General features: G+C 40.0%; 3 protein-coding genes across 5 annotated transcripts in view; 2 read left to right on the forward strand and 1 right to left on the reverse strand.

Moving 5' to 3' along the window:
• Positions 1 to 18798, reverse strand: part of LOC131135866 (rho GTPase-activating protein 6) — a 112489-nt gene extending 93691 nt beyond the window's left edge. The window contains exons 1-5 of the mRNA XM_078795463.1: positions 18668 to 18798; positions 17635 to 17718; positions 17465 to 17540; positions 13360 to 13411; positions 7998 to 8099 (exon numbers count right to left, since the gene is read on the reverse strand). The gene's annotated coding sequence lies outside the window, so the exon portion shown is untranslated. The remainder of the gene's footprint in view (positions 1 to 7997; positions 8100 to 13359; positions 13412 to 17464; positions 17541 to 17634; positions 17719 to 18667) is intronic.
• ofd1 (OFD1 centriole and centriolar satellite protein) overlaps positions 1 to 18871 on the forward strand; it is a 46283-nt gene that overhangs the window by 11827 nt on the left and 15585 nt on the right. The window lies entirely within an intron of this gene.
• egfl6 (EGF-like-domain, multiple 6) lies at positions 5583 to 18060 on the forward strand. Of its 2 annotated transcripts, XM_058082271.2 has the most exons (13): positions 5583 to 5886; positions 8025 to 8131; positions 9639 to 9731; positions 9932 to 10051; positions 10122 to 10241; positions 12687 to 12821; positions 12899 to 13021; positions 14172 to 14234; positions 14633 to 14884; positions 15743 to 15817; positions 17107 to 17202; positions 17289 to 17551; positions 17637 to 18060. In XM_058082271.2, the coding sequence occupies exons 1-13, from the start codon at positions 5813 to 5815 to the stop codon at positions 17742 to 17744; spliced, it is 1629 nt and encodes a 542-aa protein (XP_057938254.2). In that variant the 5' UTR covers positions 5583 to 5812; the 3' UTR covers positions 17745 to 18060. The 2 variants fall into 2 exon arrangements, with proteins under 2 accessions (XP_057938254.2, XP_057938255.2); XM_058082272.2 differs by lacking the exon at positions 14172 to 14234.

An 18871-nucleotide genomic window follows, 5' to 3' on the forward strand; every position in this document is an offset into this window, starting at 1 on the left:
GGAGAACATGCAAACTTCACACAGAGATGGCCGAGAGTGGAATTAAACTCGGGTCTCCTAGCAGTGAGGCCTGCGTGCTAACCACTAGAGCACTATGCTGCCTAATAATGACACATACATGCCCAGATACTTCAGTTTGAATTTTACGGCTTCACTGTGTTGTGTTTTTTCTAAACCATATTAATGAATAAATCATGCTTTTTGGTTGGTGGTTGAATATGGCCTATTATCAGTCAAAACAAACAATTAAGCAAATGTTGTCGTTTTTTTGACTATAGCCGACAACGGATGCATTGGACTGCACTCAATCAGACAAACCAATACAATAGTAAAAGTCCAAAGCACTTTAGTTTGTAAAGAGGACGTTTATATGACCTTGTGGAGTTGCCATCCTGTCATGCGGAGTCGGCTGGTTTTTGCAATAGACACAACTCAGTGATGTGCAAGTTGTGTAACAGGAAGTGGTTTAAAAGACACAGGCATAGTGACTGTAAAACGCAGCTGATGAATGAATTAACAGTAGTGGTGGTGGTGGCTTTGCAAGCAAAACCATGGTGTAATATTTCAATAAGAAGACTTCTGGGAATTCTTGAAAAGAAAACCTTTTTCGTGTGTATACAACGAGTCTGACAAATGTGTCTTGGTTGCAAATGTTTGAAGTCGATGTGTACATAATGGGCGCAGGCATGCTTTGACGTTGTTTTACTATGTTTTACTTGTCGAATTGTTGACTTTGTTCTGTGTGCGTGGGTGCACTTATACTCGGTTAAATAAAACGCAAATAAAGTAAAGAAACAAAATTTGAAAAAATACATATAATGCCATTTTGCTTTGTTTCTTTATAATGCCGTAGGTTTTGGTTTCGTTTTCAGTTGCTGCCATGAATTGGACTGGGGAGCATGGCGCTTTTATTGTGGAAACGTTTATCAAAACAAACCAATCTGCAACAGCAAGACAACCAGCTGTCAACTTATTCACCAATTATGTCAAAGCAAATTGGTTCAGGTAGAACAACATATCATTCATTCATATCAACATCCATCCATCTACATCATCTACAGTGATTCGAAACTTGGAGTAGAACCGCTTCTCCTCCACATTGAGAGGAGCCAGATGGAGGTGGGGAGATGTTAAGGACACGTCCGACCAGTGGGAGGCCTTCGGGGAGACCGAGGATACGTTGGAGAAACGTTGTCTCCGTACTGCTGTCCACCACAACACCACCTCAATAGGCGGTAGAAAGTGGATGGATAGACAATTATGTTATGTCATAGTTAGGGATGTCCAATAAATATCGGTACTCATAATTATCGGCCCGATATCAGCATAAAATTATGATACCAGTATCAGATACTTTCTCGATCATGAAATCGGTATCGGAAAATTGAGAGTTGGACAATATCGGTTTTCTGTAAAAATGCCAAAATCATTTCTATTTTGTTTACAGTGATTTCAGGTGTTGATTAAAAATGTGCTTATTGACCAATCCCCAGGATTCTGTTACTAGTCTGACATTAGTTCTAGAATGTATAGCTGTCAGTAGTCTTACTGCTACAACATATGTGCTTATGGTACTTTTTAAAGGGGGGAAAGCATCAGATTACCCCAAGTCTCAACTTTAAACCCTTGATTTTTCTGGTCCTTCTCAATTTACACTAAGCCTGTCTAGGTCACTAGGACACTTGGACACCACTTTTTTTTAAAGCAATCATATCCACTATCCTTTGTCCTAAACACATTCTGATGATTTATGTTTGTAGAAAACATCCTAAATCAATACAACATGTGTATATTGTATTGATATATAATTTTAGCTTGCTTGGAGGAGACAAAATTTGAATGTGTCTCATAATGCCACTCCTTTCCCCGCTGAAGAAATAACTCATGGCAAAACACAAAGGTTCCACATCGTGTCTTTGTCTTTGTCAACAATCACCAGTGAAATTGGACTGCTTCTGTTGCTAATACAGTATGTGTAATCAACAACAGCAATATTAGCTACACTAGCACAGCACAATTAAATCTAGTGCAAAAATAATAATAAATAGGCCTTTCCAGTGATAGTAATGCTTAGTATCCGACTAACTGCGAACTCAACCCTAGCTAGAAACAGGAAATGAAACAGGGTTCTGGTTATTTCACAGGGCTTTGTAGATAAGCGCAAAATGAAATCAAAACAATGCTGTTGGGAGCCTGTAATTCCATCAATAATAATAATAATAATAATGGAGCCATTTTTAAACTTTGACTTTGTCGAAGTGAAAATTGATACTGGAGCACATCTTATCCTGTTAGGCAAGAAATACCTGAAACAGGTCGGACATTATATACGACGACAAAGGTGACTGCATGTGTGACTGCATTTTCCATTGACATGTTGCAATTAGGTGATTGTTTGCATGTTCTCCCCGTGCATGCGTGGGTTTTCTCCGGGTACTCCGGTTTCCTCCCACATTCCAAAAACATGCTAGGTTAATTGGCGACTCCAAATTGTCCATATGTGAGTGTCCAAAGTCAGTGTATATGTGCCTTGCGATTGCGCGGTGTACCCGGCGGCTTGCCCAAAGTCAGCTGGGATAGACTCCAGCATACCCACTAGTAAGGATAAGCAGCATAGAAAATGGATGTTGCAATTATAAGACTGATTTGTGTAAGCAGTGCTATAATGACCATATATTCATTCATTCATTCTCTACTGTTTATTTTCATGAGGGTCGAGGGGGTGCTGGAGCCTATCCTGACTTCGTGCGAGAGGCAGGGTACATAGACAAACAACCATTCACACTCACATTCATACATATGGACAATTTGGAGTGGCTAATTAACATAGCATGTTTTTGGAATGTGGGAAGAAACCGGAGTACCCGGAGAAAACCCACGCATGCACGGGGAGAACATGGCTGAGGGTGGAATTGAACTCGGGATCACCGTATATAATAACTAGAATGTCCCTCAGTCGAGAGCAGACCTCCACCAAGGCTAAACTGTCTCACTCTCAAAGAAAGAGTGGAAGACTGAGGATGAAAAAGTCTCCCTAGCCCCGCCTTTTTATCCAGATTCTCACTCAAATCTCGCAGAGTCTCCCTTAACCAATGTGCCACCGCGACAACATTTTGTAGAAATCGGATTATATTTTTTGCATAAACCTGTTAAATGCATCATGTCAAGTAATTTTAAAGGTGTTTTGAAAGGGGGGGACATTATTCATGTTTAATCCCTAATCCTCTACTGAGGTGACTAGTCACACACTATCCAGACACAGTAGCAGTTTTTCGACGTAGCTCAGCTGCACCTAGTGATCCACCCTAAGGGGACTATACATTCCCTATAATGAATCTGCACCAAAAATACACGGTGCCTTCACAGAGCCACCAGTACGCAAAATAGCAGAATATTTAACCTGTTTGTTGCAGTCATATTTCATCTCCCGCTCAGGGCAGGATGTGGTTGTGAATTACAAAGTTCCCCGTCAACTGTCATGCCTCTCCTTTTATAGTAATGCCTTTGCTTGCTCCATCACTGTGAGTGGATGCGAGCGTGTCACCACTTTGAAGAGTTGTTTGAGGCGAGGGGCACCTTTTGTGGACCAGGGTTGTTTCTTTAATTGGCCCGGGGTGCATTCAAAAAATATACTTTAACTTGAACACATAAAAGGGGACCTATTGTGCTTTTTACACTTTCCTGGCTTATAAATGTAGTTAGAATGTTGAAATGTATCCCAGCTGTCTTTGGGCGATAGGTGGGGTACACCAGCCAATCACAGGGCACGTATAGACAAACAACCATTCACACTCACATTCATACCTATGGACAATTTGGAGTGGCCAATTAACCTAGCATGTTTTTGGAATGTGGGAGGAAACCGGAGTACCTGGAGAAAACCCATGCATGCAAGGGGAGAACATGCAAACTCCACACAGAGATGAACGAGGGTGGAATTGAACTCGGGTCTCCTAACCACTCGAGCACCGTGCAGCCTAATATATTTCATACTAATACTAATAATAATCTTTTCCACCTATATCACAAAACTGAGAACAAAACTTCTTAAAATTCTTAGCATATATATACAGTACATGTTGTGATGTACAGTGTTGTTAATCAAAATATCCAAGTGGTCCTTACAAACTTTCATGTTTTAAAAAAATAATAATTGAAGATACAGTACTGGGTTGTATGAAATAGTAAGGCTGTGCAGTGAAAGGGAGCCCCCTAGTGTCTGAAAGACAAAGCACAGCAAAATAAAAAATACATTTTAAAAAGTCCCTGTGAAAATACACAATGGCACTTGAGATGCACATCCACTGAAATTATTAGCAAATAAATATGACCAAAAAAATAATGACTGTGTCCAAATGCTTCTATTGCCTTCTGGAGGGTTATGGAACAAAAAGTCAACCCACAAATATTTCACCGCCCCAGAGCTTGAAGATGCGTCAAGACATCATCACGGAAAGAAAACATCTTCAAAGACCTTGTCTTCTTCAACACTGCAATTACTGTACCCGTTTGGAATTTGCTCCTGGTGTTAGGTGCTAGAATAACAATGCCGCTTACGTTTTTCTGGAATGTTTTTTTTTTTTTTTGGCTTTATAGTCAGAATAGGTGTGTCCCAGCACCTGTATTGTTAGCTCCCACATGCTAGCTGACTTTCCCTTTTTGGAACATACAGAAAAGGCAAAGAAATGTGTGGTCTTGTTTCACGAAAGCCCCGCAAAATTTAGCGCGGTTATCCTTTAGAGTGAACTTCAGCGACATTTAGCTAAGGGACTGTTTTATGAACATGCGTGAAGCTGCATAAGAAGAAGCTGGACCATCCTCCAAAGTCAAGTGGAAGAGTCCGAAGAGCTGTAAGTAACAATTTATCAGTGTCTTAACTGTGTTCTATTTGGTGTAAGTTACTCAAAATTAACTCGGCAGCTGTATTGGAAGTCCTCTGGAGCGCTTGGGGGTGGGGCCAGTCACAGCATTGTGGGTGTGCCTGGGGGAGGGCCAGTGGTGTAATAAATTAAACAAACCGTTGGGGCGGGAAGCAGGAAATCTATGGAAAAACTGCAGAAAGAGGTGCAGAATCTGGAAGATCTAGAAAGCTTCCTGTGGGGGTTATCGTCTATAGGAGTCCACGACTCAATACAAAAGGGCGAAAAATGACCATAATAGGTCCCCTTTGAGTGTGGAGTGGAGAACAGATAAGAACAGAAAACAATTCTATATTTCTCACAATTATGAGTGAAACTGCATAATTGGATAGTGACAAAAATAAATGGACCGTGACAATAATATCAAACAATAAGACAACGACAGGCCTGTGTGTGTGTGTGTAGTATGCATGATGGATTCCACAACCCGATATAGAACTCATCGGCAAGCAAAAACACAAGACCGACGAATCCATGTGAATGTTCTCACAGGTAAGACAGAAACTGGACCAATTGGTTTGATTTGTTTTGCCCCGTTTGCTGACTCGCAGGAGGAATTCCATGCGGTCCGTGTATTGGGTTTCAGCGAAAAAGAGTAGCACCCCTCGACACATAATCCCCACCCCGCTTTTACAAACACACCCCTACTTCCAAAAGTCACAACCTGTTCCTCCTCACTCACTTCACCGTGTCAGCCCACTGTGTGCATTTCCACAGAGGAAGAAGCAAATAATGGGACACTGAGAACCACATTCTTCTCTTTCCTGGAGCTTTCCTTGTGGAAGTACATGTAACACAGCCTACATTGTGTGAGAGGATCAAGCGTGAGAATTGGGAGCAGTGGGAAGACCTCGAAAAGCTAAACTACAGTTTGGAGGAGAAGAAGTCGAGCTATGAAGCCCATCACTTTTATCAGTGCTCTTTTGCTCCTGCTCCACATATCTTCTGGAGGTGCAGAAGCCCATAGGTGAGTTGGTTGGAGTTCTCAAAAATCAGAAGGCTTGTAAACAAAAATGCTATAGCCAAACCCCTGCAGTATGTTTTTACGCTGTCTATAACAATTAAATCTTTACATTTTGTTTATTATCATAATGGCATGTTTACAAAGCTCAAACAGCCAGTGGTATGTCAGCTAAATGGGGCAAAGGACTGCTAATAACTAAAGAGCACCTGTCACTCCCAGGAGGCCGTCTCCAGCGGGCTATTCTGGTTGATTTGTCTCCTGCTTCAGATTCCCCAGGTCTGCTTTTGGGGGAGGCTATATGACACCCCAAAAGATAAGGGGGGGCGTATGAAGTTTTACACCCAGCTTGATATGTCAAAGGTTGTGGAGATTTATTCTAATGTGCATTCCCGCCTATATATTTATTCTGGCTTCATTTTATCTTCAGGTTAAAAATACTATACTATATATATATATATATATATATATATATATATATATATCTGTGCAGTGTACATTATTCTCAATGTGATTCCTGGCATGTTGACGCCGGAATAGGGAAGTGGAAGAAGATTCTGGTGACAAAAACAGAGTAAACTTCTGCATTTGTGCTTTTTAAAAATTATTAGTTGGCAGGCGGCTGCACGGTGGACTAGTGTTTAGCGCGCAGACCTCACAGCTAGGAGACCAGCGTTCAATCCCACCCACAAAAGGTGATACCTTGGTATACCTCACTCCCTAAACGCGCTCTCGACTCGACCATTACAAAGGTCCTGTGTTTGAGTCCTGGCAAAATTGGAAACTTCAACTGTCACTATCATAAAAACTTCATTAACTATAAGAGTGTAAGGGAAAGCTGCACGTTGGACGAGTGGTTAGCACACAGGACCCACAGCTAGGAGACCCGAGTTCAATTCCACCCTCTGTCATCTCTCAGTGCATGCGTGGGTTTTCTCCGGGTACTCCGGTTTCCTCCCACATTCCAAAAACATGCTAGGTTAATTAGCCACTCCAAATTGTCCATAGGTATGAATGTGAGTGTGAATGGTTGTTTGTCTTTATGTGCCCTGTGATTGGCTGGCCACCAGTCCAGGGTGTACCCCGTCTCTCGCCCGAAGACAGCTGGGATAGGCTCCAGCACCCGCCGCGACCCTCGTGAGGATAAGCGGTAGAAAATGAATGAATGAATGAACATGATTAGAGACCTCTCGACATGAAATAACACCCCTATAGTCACTTTTACACACATTTATAGTAAACATAACAGAATATAATACATATAAGGCATAAACAATTAAGACAAATAATATTTACATTTTTTGGAATGTTTATGTTTGGTTCCTCCCACATTCCAAAAACATGCTAGGTTAATTAGCCACTCCAAATTGTCCATAGGTATGAATGTGAGTGTGAATGGTTGTTTGTCTATATGTGCGCTGTGATTGGCTGGCCACCAGTCCAGGGTGTACCCAGACAGCTGGGATAGGCTCCGGCACCCCCAGCAACCCTTGTGAGGATAAACGGTAGAAAATGAATGAATGAATGGATGAATGGTTAGTTGGCAGGCACTAGCTAGTTAAGTAATCAACCTAACCATTACCAATTAACGTGTTTACCTTTCATGATAGTGTTCAGAACAGATGTCTATTTTTACATAGTATCAAACCAACAAACATGTCAAACAAAAAATGCATGCTTTCCCACTAGAATGTCACTCTTTAGCGCATGGACCTTGACCAGGTTTGAAAATGTATATCCTTTTTTCGTGTCCATCTTCTCAATTTGATGGTTTCTTCAACCCTCCACTATGTTTATTGGACTATTAGTCTTGCTGGTAACATGGCGGTGGTAATGAGACGCGGCGTGAGGTGTCAAGGTGCAGGAAGTAACCAACATCCTGTAAACTTTGCTCTACGAGAATCCTAATTTTAGAACTAAAGGATAGTTAACATTATTGCTAGAACAAGCCAGTAAAGCTTGTGTGTCTGTCTGCTTATCCTGGAATGGACTAAACTACACTAAACTACATGTTTTCATTGTCAAGATGTCATTCAGCTCCGAGGCCTAAATGTGTTTTCTAACTTGAACTCTCAGGGCTATAAATATTGATACGACAGTGAAATTACACATCTTACCTTGAACTCCATTGCCCCTCGACACAGGCAACACAGACAAGTCCTTGCTGGAATCCAACCAGGTGTGTGTCGCTATGGCAGGAGGCTGGAGTGTTGCTACGGCTGGAAAAAGAATAGTAAAGGACAATGTGAGGGTAAGAAACGTCAAATTCTATTCAATTTATTCATTCAATGGAGCAACAAGGCACGAATTTCGGGGGTATGCTGGAGCCTATCCCAGATGACTTTGGGCGAGAGGCGGGGTACACCCTGGACTGGTGGCCAGCCAATCACAGGGCACATATAGACAAACAACCATTCACACTCACATTCATACCTATGGACAATTTGGAGTCGCCAATTAACCTAGCATGTTTTTATCGAAAGGAAATCATGTAAAGTCAATCTTGTCATCGGATCAATACAGTCTTCAAAGACAAATGTAATATGACAAACCTTCCAATCAATCAATCAGGTCCAATGAGGTTCATTTGGTCTATCTGTACTATATTCTGACGGTTGAAACTGTCACATATGAAAAAAGGACTGATCTGAAAGAACAAAATTTTTTAGAGTAAGGACCTCAAACAATGCACAACGATGAGCCAATTCAAGAAACAATACAAGCAGTTGATGTTTGCTAAATACAAGGATGAAGAGTCTTGAACCAGTCATGATGTGCTATATATATCACTATATTGACACTTACTATGGTACCCATTATGGCATTGGATGTTCATATCACCTCCTACTTTGGTACGTGATTAAAAAAAAACAAAAAAAAACTTAAATTATATTAGGAAAGCAGGAAGTGAACAAATGTAACAATTACTGATTGTCATAAAACCTCAAGGTAGGGCTTAACAAGAAGAAACTGATGTTTGGGTTGGTCACCTGTTCAGACACAGTCTCAAGTTCTTGTTTTTTAGTGCACAAGATTAGACACATGCAATCCAAAAAATGATAATAAATGTTACACTTATGGGGAAAAAGTGGGCTAATAAATTGACGACAAAAGCACAAATACTGCGTATTTCAGAAAACAACAGATGGAATGATACAGCACTCGACAAGAAGCAATGAAGTCTGTAAAATTAATTTTTAAAAAAATCCAAAAATTGTTACAACTGCAATGATAAAAATGGTAATATTAATGATGATTATAATAATGGTGATAATAATAATAATGCTAATGATGCTAAAGATTATAACAATAATGATAATAACAATAATAATATTACAATGATAATAATAACAGGGGAAAACAAGAGTGTGGCATGAACATGATTATATCTTGCAAAAAGGGGTAGGCATTTATAAGCTTTTGCTTCAGACTACTCCTTTTGGGCTTGTGATCAGATAGTGGAATACAAATGTAAATAATATAAAGTTATATTTTAATTGATGTAAGAAATGCACTGTAATGTTTCATATACTATTTGCCCAAAAAAAAAAAAAGTACCAGATGGAGGGGTAGAATTTAATAAGCTTTGCTTCTTCCTACTCCTTTTGGTGTGCTTTTCCGAACGACAAACGTACACAATTTTGCAGAGCGTCTTTCTAGATGACCGGTTCAGACAATTCCCAAAAGACTCCAGATTATAAATTAGCCTAAAACAACCGCTAATATTCTTCTCCTCCTTTGTGCTAATGTTTTAACAGCACAGTGCGAACATGGCTGCAAGCATGGCGAGTGTGTCGGACCAAACAAATGCAAGTGCTTCCTGGGATACGCCGGAAAGACGTGCAATCAAGGTGAACATTTCTGCTTTGTTAAGCAGTAGTGTAAGGAAATGCGTCCACACAGAAATGTTTTTTTGGTCAAAACAGCAAAGTATTCTATCGTCCACATGGAAATGTCGTTGTCGGTGCCCTGAAACTGTATTTTTGGAAAACATACAGTATCTAAAGATGGGTCTTTCAGCTGAGGAAATAAACTAAATCCCTTCTTTCAGATCTGAACGAATGTGGCCTGATCCCTCGCCCGTGCGAACATCGCTGCATGAACACCCATGGCAGCTACAAGTGTTACTGCCTCAACGGATACACCTTGATGCCGGATGGATCTTGCGCCAGTGAGTCTCATGTCACCGAATCGCTCCACTTTTTTTTTTTTGTTCATTCATACATGATTTTGCATGTTAGATTCCAGGACGTGTACCCTCGCTCACTGTCAGTACGGGTGTGAGGAAGTTCAGGGGGAGATTCGATGCCTCTGCCCCTCTGCGGGGCTGCAGCTGGCACCGGATGAGAGGACTTGCGTAGGTGAGTCGCTCTCAAAGATTGGTAATGGTAATGGTAATGGTAATGGTAATGGTAATGGTAATGGTAATGGTAATGGTAATGGTAATGGTAATGGTAATGGTAATGGAAATGGTAATGGTAATGGTAATGGTTTTATATCATTTGAACATGCATCAGATTACAATTGAATGCATCCCATAATCAGTTCCCAGTTCCACATGTCCAAAAGGAGTAGGAAGAAGCAAAGCTTATTAAAGCCTACCCCTCCATCTGGTACTTTTACAATCAGTAACTGTTACATTTGTTCACTTCCTGCTTTCCTCAATTCCTACTTTCCTCATATAGTTAAATTTTTTTTTTGCTTGTTTTGTTTTATGTTTTTTTAATTAATTTATTTATGTATTAAATCCTGCCCCTCCATCTGGTACTTTTACAATCAGTATTTTTGTTTAGGTTTTTTTTTTATTTTTTAATTTTTTTATTAAATCCTACATTTGTTCACTTCCTGCTTTCCTAATATAATTTAAGTTTTTTTTGTTTTTTTTAAATGTATTTTTTTAAATTAAATTCTACCCCACCATCTGGTACTTTTACAATCAGTAACTGTTACATTTGTTCACTTCCTGCTTTCCTAATATAGTTTAATTTTTTTTGTTTTTTTTATGTATTTATTTATTTTTATTAAATTCTACCCCTCCATCTGGTACTTTTACAATCAGTATTTTTTTTTTTTAATAATGCACCTCATACCGAAGTACTCGGGGATATGAGCATTCAATGCCATAATGGGTACCATATTAAGTGTCAATATAGTGATATATATAGCACATCATGACTGGTTCAAGACTCTTCATCCTCGTATTTAGCAAACATCAACTGCTTGTATTGTTTCTTGAATTGGCTCATCGTTGTGCATTGTTTGAGGTCCTTACTCAATCCATTCCATAGTTTGATTCCACATACTGAAAAGCTATGGTTAGCATAACGTAGTCCTAGAAAAGAAGTGTTTCAAATTTAGTTCTTTGATTCGTCAAACATATGGTACAGTTAAATACACAGCAAAGTAAGTTGTAGAAAAGAACAGACCATTCAGGAAGAGAAGAAAGGGGGACGGAAGTTGGCTTTTTCCCAGCCCATTGATGATTGTGGCTTTTCTGCATAGTGGGAAAACTCTATAAAGATTCTCTTATGTGGCTTTTGCATGCTTGGCTGGTAAATCAGAGGGAGGTAATTATGTTCCTTGCTCCACAATGCTTCCTGGGTTGCAAAAGAGCCAATTTGGCACAGGTGCTAATAAAACAAGGGAAACACAAGATGAAAAAGTTGCCATTTCCGAACCTCCACAAAGCCAACAAACGGTAGGTAACGAAAAACGTGCTGTGCATGTTCACATTCCAGCCCAGGTTTCCATTGCAGGTATTTACAAGGCATAAACTCTTTTAAGACAGATGTAGTCATGACGGTAGACATCTGGACAAATTGAGTATCACCCGAAGGCAAAGTAGCCGTCTTCGTTTGTTGGCATGTAAACATACACACACTCATGCTGTATTGCAAGACTGCGCGGAAGTCATAAATACACCATAAAGAGATGACAAGGTACGACCTGATAACATTCCAGGAGAATGTAAACAATAAACATGGCTGCTGACCTCAGTTAGCTTGTAAAGTAGAAGTAGATAAGATTTTAACATGACTTTGTACATTTTTTTTTAATGACTATACAGTATATTTCAATCTGCACATTCAATTTGTACGACATAACTGCATTGCTCCTCAGGAGGCTACACTCTTGTGTGTATGCTATCGGCCCCGCCCCCACCCACTGAGACAAAGGGACTGTACTACCAACAAAAGGCTTACTCCGTTCATGCCATTATTCTATGAAATAGAAGCGCCTAGGCGCTTAAGCCAATGCAGAGTGAAACCTCTTCCTGTCTGTTTGGAGGCAATAGCTCCAATAGGCTTCCCACCTTCAAAAAACTCAAAACCCACCTGTTTAAATCTGTTTTTAATGTCTAACTTTTTATACCTGACTGCTGCGCCCCGCCCCGCTCCACTTTTAGCCTTGTTTTTAGCTCTGAATGAATGTTTGGATATTGTATTTTAATGCATCTCTATTTTTCTTTCTCTACTGTGAAGCGTCTTTGAGTACTCTGAAAAGCGCTATACAAATGTATTATTATTATTGTGATTGATTTATTTAATATTGTCCCAGTCCTAGTGCACACAAATCGCAATCTTAGGGAAGCTATCGACAATAGCAGCCATGGCTGAGCAGGAGGAAGTCATAGTACATCCAAACAAAAGTGCTCCCATTGCAGTATCAATCCCAGGGCCTCGCAATTTGAAAACGTCCTTGACTTATACTTGCAATGCACTGACAAGTGAAATCCATACCCAAAGAATGCAGAGGTGAAACGGTTGGAGTGACTTTCTAAATGTTGTATTCTTGTTTCCCCGCAGACATTGATGAATGCGTCACAGGAAACAACCTCTGTCCATACAACAGGCAATGCGTCAACACATTTGGCAGCTACTTCTGCAAGTGCCAGGATGGCTATGACCTCAAATATGTTGATGGCAAATATGACTGTGTAGGTAAGGTATATCTATTCAGGGGGAACATTTGTGGTCGTAAAAAAAGCTGCAAAAACAAGGCTTCTTTGAATTTTCAGATACGGACGAGTGTACTTCCAGTACCCACAAGTGCAGCCATCATGCTGTCTGTCTAAACACTCAAGGATCCTACAAGTGCAGGTGCAAGTCTGGCTTCAGAGGCAACGGATTCGAATGCTCCGGTGAGATTCAAGATCTGCTTCACAGAATCACAAACCAACTGGTCTCAGGGGTTTCATTTGAAACGTCCTAAATCTTGACGCAAGGTGTCCAATAGATGATGTCTTTCCCCGTCATTGCAAGGAAGTTTTACTGCTGCGTATTTCAATATTAACACATCACCAGGCAACCCATAACTGATTTCCTGTCCCCAGACAAAGTAACATTTTGCAGATGTTAGTACGAGAGCCAGAGATTCCAAGCACACAGGATCTGAAGACGAATTATAAGACAGGTTATGCTTTATGTAGCATTCACCATTCACCAACTATGTAGTGCAGGGGTCTCAAACTCAATTTACCTGGGGGCCACCGGAGCTAGGTTCTGGGTGAAGCCGGGCCGCATCAGATTTTCTAAAAAAAAAACAAAAAAAAACGCATTTATTAAAAACTGGACAAAAAATCAAAAAATCTTCAATGCTTTTGCTTCTGCTATACCCTACACTTTTTCAGTACTTTGGTTCCGGTTTTCTGCACCAAAATATCTGATAAAACATTCCACTGTTCTCAAATATCTTAATATTTATTTTTCTATACACAAAATAAAATGAAAAAAAAATTAAGAATAAAGACAATAAATTAATCAATCAATAATAAGTTAAATAATAATAAAACAACAAATAAGAAAATCATAAGAAACCACATACAGTTGGTAGAGAAATTATTTTTTTCAGATTCAAATGTACAGTATTAACAGTTTTTAACCTTTAACATGAACATTAATGAAACTTAATAATTTGACCCAATTAGCAAGTTAGCATCGTACTCAGTTCCATCTGGGAGCAGCGTCGTAACTTTAACAACATGTTTGATGAGATGCTTTATCTTGACGTGTATTTTCCCTTTTATTCCAAATCATTTGTACCCAGCGTCATAAGCCTTTAGCTTCATTGCTAATCCAAAGCAAAACAGGGCGAGGTAACATGGTAGGGTAACATTATGGGCGGGGCAAAATCATGTTAATTGTGTCCGGTGTGCACACACATTTCAACATTAAACTTTGGTATCAAGGTGGGGGCCTCAAACTAGCGTCTCGCGGGCTGCATTTGGCCCACGGGCCGCAAGTTTGAGACCCCTGCTGTAGTGTGAATGAAGGTGCCTTTATTTCTTATAGTCAAGCCATTTTATCAGCGGTCGCATGATGGAGACAAAGGCGCTGCAGATCACATCTTCAATGGTGAGCCAATGTGGAGTCCCAGACCTTACTTTTGCTGTTAGCTCTCTGCCCGGCAACCCCATTAATTGGCTCCTGTCAACTCCTTTCTGCTCACGTGGCTGGTTATGTTGTCTCCCAGGTAATGCTTGATATCGGGATTTCAAACGACTGCATGACCGTTATAAACCGTAGTATGATTGGATGCTACCAGGTAACCACAACATCATGAGAACTACATAACGCAGTGATGTTTTCACTGCATGCTGAAGAACGCTTGTGTACTGCCTTGCCTTTTTGTTTTTACTGCTCTTAGTACAAAGCACGTGTACTGTTTCATAACGCCTGCTAAAATACTCCATCTCCCACTCATGTTTGCGGTTCCATGTCCCACCTAAGCTGTTTTCTTTTCCTGTCTGTAGCAATCCCCGATTCCCCAGTATGGCCTGGAATACTGGGAGGTCAGCTTGACAATGAGGACATCAAAAATACTATCCCTGAAGCAGCCGTGACACCGCCTCCGAGAATCCGACAGCAGCCTTTTGATTACGATGGCGAGGTCTACATCGGTGAACCAACTGGAGAAACCCCAGTGGAAGAACTTCCTGATGAGGAAGAAGAAGAAGACGAAGAAGAGGAAGACAACCAGCTAAATCCAAGAGGCGATGTTTTCAGTAAGAAATCTTCTGTAATCGGTAATTGTTTTTACCATCGATAAAAAGCAAACTGCCTATTATGTAACACATCATCCATATAAAATAACAAGGGCGATTAAGTGCAAAAGGCTCCTACAGTACCCGCATGATTATTCTTGGAACGCTTATTTCAAGAAAAACGGTTCTGAATACTTAATGAAGAAATGTGGACACTCCAAGAGTGTGGTCCTCCACTGGTATGCGTCTTAAAGCTGCCTTTCACCACTAATCTTTATGGAAACACCAGCGCCTGCCTGTGAAAGACGTTACATAGCAAGAGAAGACAGGCCCCCGAGACATCCATCACTTGCGGGTTGGAATTTTTCACTTTTGGCATGTGAGAGCTGAGGGATACAATTCACTTTGGCTCAGCTTCCCATACCCCTTGGGATGAAGGGTGAAAAAGGTTACAAAGCCTTTTATTATGCTTTCCCCAAAACAGCTGTTGTGCAAACAGACTGACTCCTTGTAGGAAGGTCTGTCATCAGCACCGGGGGGATCTTTCACTGCTCCAGACCACTTTAGGTGTTCAGGTTCAATAACCCCAGCTGTCACTTGTCTGACTATCTAAAGCTGCTTGCCACAGGGGTGGGTTTACTACAAGAGCCTTAAAACGCTTGGGGGGCTGCATCCTAAAGTTGTCGTTCTGCTCCACTCAGGACTTGAGTGACAGCTGGGCAGGTCGGTACTTGTTGGTTGATAGCTACTTTTGCGTCATATGGACAACTTTATATATTTATTTTATTATCTTAGCAACTCAGTGATATATTTTGTAGATGTGTAATGCCGGGATAAAATAATGTTTTCTGATATTTGTTTCTTACGTCTCTACTGTAGCACCAGAAGACTTTGAATCAGTTTTCGGTCCAGCCACGGAGGTCAAACAACTTCAAACGGCGCTGCATCAGGAAGGTACAAAAATGACGTGAGAGTGGAACCTCTCAGCAGAGTATACCAATCTTCACTTTGTTTTGATTATTATGAACTTCAAATGTGCTAGATGACTTCTGCCAGTCAGTGCATACAACAGCGGCCTATCACTCATGTTGTTTTACCCACTAATACACGACAGCAAATATAAATAGCAAATACAAATAGACGATGTAGACATTGAAAGGGTGAAGGAAAATACATCATATTACACCTCATATTACAAATAAACAACATAAGGTGGCCAGAAATATTTCAATATTGAACAAAGCAAAATTTGTTCTCAATCAGAAATCACTCCACACTCTTTATTGCTCTCTGGTTCTACCATATCTTACTTATTGTGTGGGAAAAATGGGCTAATATATATAAATATAAAAGTAATCTTCACTCGCTGAATGTACTGCAAAAAAGGCTAGTAAGGATAATTCATAATGCCGCCTACAGAGAGCATACAGTAAAGTCTCGTTATATCGATATCGGTTATATCGAAGTACTGCTTATTACGATACTATTTTCATTTCCCGGCAAATTTCTAGTCTTTTATGATATACAGTAAAGTCTCGTTATATCGATATCGGTTATATCGCAGTACTGCTTATTACGATACTATTTTCAAAAGCCGTCCCACTCGGTGGTAGCCATTTTTGATTATTTTGACTGATTTTTCAAGGCACACAGAATATTGTGTTCTTGGGCTATATAGCCATGGCATATACCAAAAGAAAGAGTAGACTCTCTTCTTCTATCAGGTGTGTTTCTACCCTTTTCGGTTCTTTAGTAATCAGCATCTGAAGATAGGCAAGTTTCAACCAAATATCAGTTCTCAACAAAAAAAAAACGGGAGAAAAAAGGCTTTTTGTGAAAAGATACATTTGCGTTTCAGATGCGTTTCACTTCCTGGTTGTGAAGCATGTATTTCAATGGGAGAGAGCGCTTATAAAGCGTACTTCTGCCACTTTGTGGTCCTTTTTCCGGCTTTAAAACCGCATCAAGCATGTTCTTTTCTATTGTAGAGTTGCGTCATTACCAAACGTACAAGACGTATAAATTGGGAGAGAGCGGTTGAGTTGGAAAAAAAAAAAAGTATAAATACATCTTTGGTAGCAAATGAGTTAATTTCTGAAAAAACGTGATATAGCAAAAAGTCTAATCGCAAGATCGCTAGGGGCAACTGTATTGACGTAACATATCTAATGGGAGAATTCGATTTTCTGTTGTATTGTATGTCAAATTCTGAACAATTACTATGCAACATTTTTCTGCACTAGAGTATATCATGGACTGCAACTTTGACCAAGGGGCATGTGAGTGGGTCCAAGACAAGGCTGATGACATGGACTGGACTGTGGCTTACCATGGTAGAGGTAAAAAAATTATAGCAAAGAGATATATATTCAGTATTTTAGGCTTTTTAGGCTTTTTTGAGTAAGTCACAAGCCTTTTTCTTAAGGTGGTGAGTACTACATGTCCATGAGTGGTCTTCTGGGGGACCAGGAGGATGTGGCCAAGCTCAAGCTACTGCTCAGTGATCGAACCCAGCAGGGCAGCTTCTGTCTGACATTTGACTACCGTGTAGTGGGCCATAACGTGGGAACTCTCAGGGTGCTGCTGGATAACAACGCTTACCCAGTGTGGGAACAGAGCCACAGCAGTCATCAGGGCTGGCAGACCGAGCTTCTCACCGTGGCCTGGAGAGAAGAAGCTCCACAAGCAGTGAGTCGTTTGCTTATTTTAGAATAACTGGTAGACAATGAGGAACAAAAACCTGCAAATGATACAGTTGCCTTCTGTCCTACAGGTCATCTTTGAAGCTCAGCGTGGGCGAGGAGTTGGTGGAGAGATCGGACTGGACAATGTTGTTTTGACCTCTGGGCCGTGTCCTGATGATGAATCAGCAATCTTTTAAGAATCAACTATTTCAACAAAAAACAAATAAAAACGCAAACTCTCTAAGTGACAGTCTGAGTTTAGATGCTGTACAATAAGTGCGTACATATTTACTGTAACGTCAAGACCTGATTTCCATGCATATCTTCCAGTATGATATCTCAGGAACAAAAACACTCTTAGTCATGTTCAGTCATTGATATATGAACACTGTGTATGAGATTACTTTGCTGAAGTAACATGGAATGCCTTGTTGTATAGTTGCTGATTTGCTAGCAATTTTGTTAAGGCGTAAATCACAAATGCTGTACATGTTGCTTTTCAATGATTCTGTACTTTTACATTAAATCTGTTTTGTTTTTTAACTCAAGTCTCTTATTAGTTATATCACTGAAGTAGACGTTTATCTCTGTAATATAATATAACTTTAGTCCAAAAAGGACAGAAAAAACAAACTTCCTCCTGCACACAATGCCCAAGGGTGTGTTAGCATGCCTGGAAGCAATAAAACAATATTTTAGGTAGCTGCTGTCATAATTTCGGTTGTATTTTGCTTTTTTCTACCCTTATAATATATTATATATTACTCGTTTACTTTATTTATTACTACATCCCCAGTGTAGTAGTTTGTCTGGCGCACTGGCCACCTTTGACCCCCAGGTGGCGTCAAAGCATAGTCAATTAACTAAATTATTATAAAAATAAAACTGTACATAAAAAAACACGTGATTTACACAATGGATATAATTACATTATATTTAAAGAGAGGTGTTTTTCCGTCCAGTTGCCTGACCAACCCAATGATTTGACAGTTTTCCACTTAGAAAAGTTATTCCATCGTAACACGCAAACATACTGGGGTGGCAAGCCAACAATGATTATTTAACTCGTTGTAAAATGAAGCGAGAATTATATTTACTGTTTATACAGTTTAATACTTACCATTTTTGACAACTGCGTCTTTGATGTCACTTAGAGTCAGGTGACGCTACTGTCAATGCACTTCCGTGATATTAATTAACTAGTGTACTTATTATATTAACATAATGATGTTTGCAAATATAATTGACGTCTTTAATCGTCAGCGTACCTTGTAGGAGGACACGATATCGAATATAAAGTAAAACAGCTAACTAGCTAGCTAGG

Source organism: Doryrhamphus excisus, linkage group LG12 (assembly GCF_037039965.1).
Source record: "Doryrhamphus excisus strain RoL-2023G ecotype Guam linkage group LG12, RoL_Dexc_Guam_v1.1, whole genome shotgun sequence".
Taxonomy (NCBI): Eukaryota; Metazoa; Chordata; class Actinopteri; order Syngnathiformes; family Syngnathidae; genus Doryrhamphus; species Doryrhamphus excisus.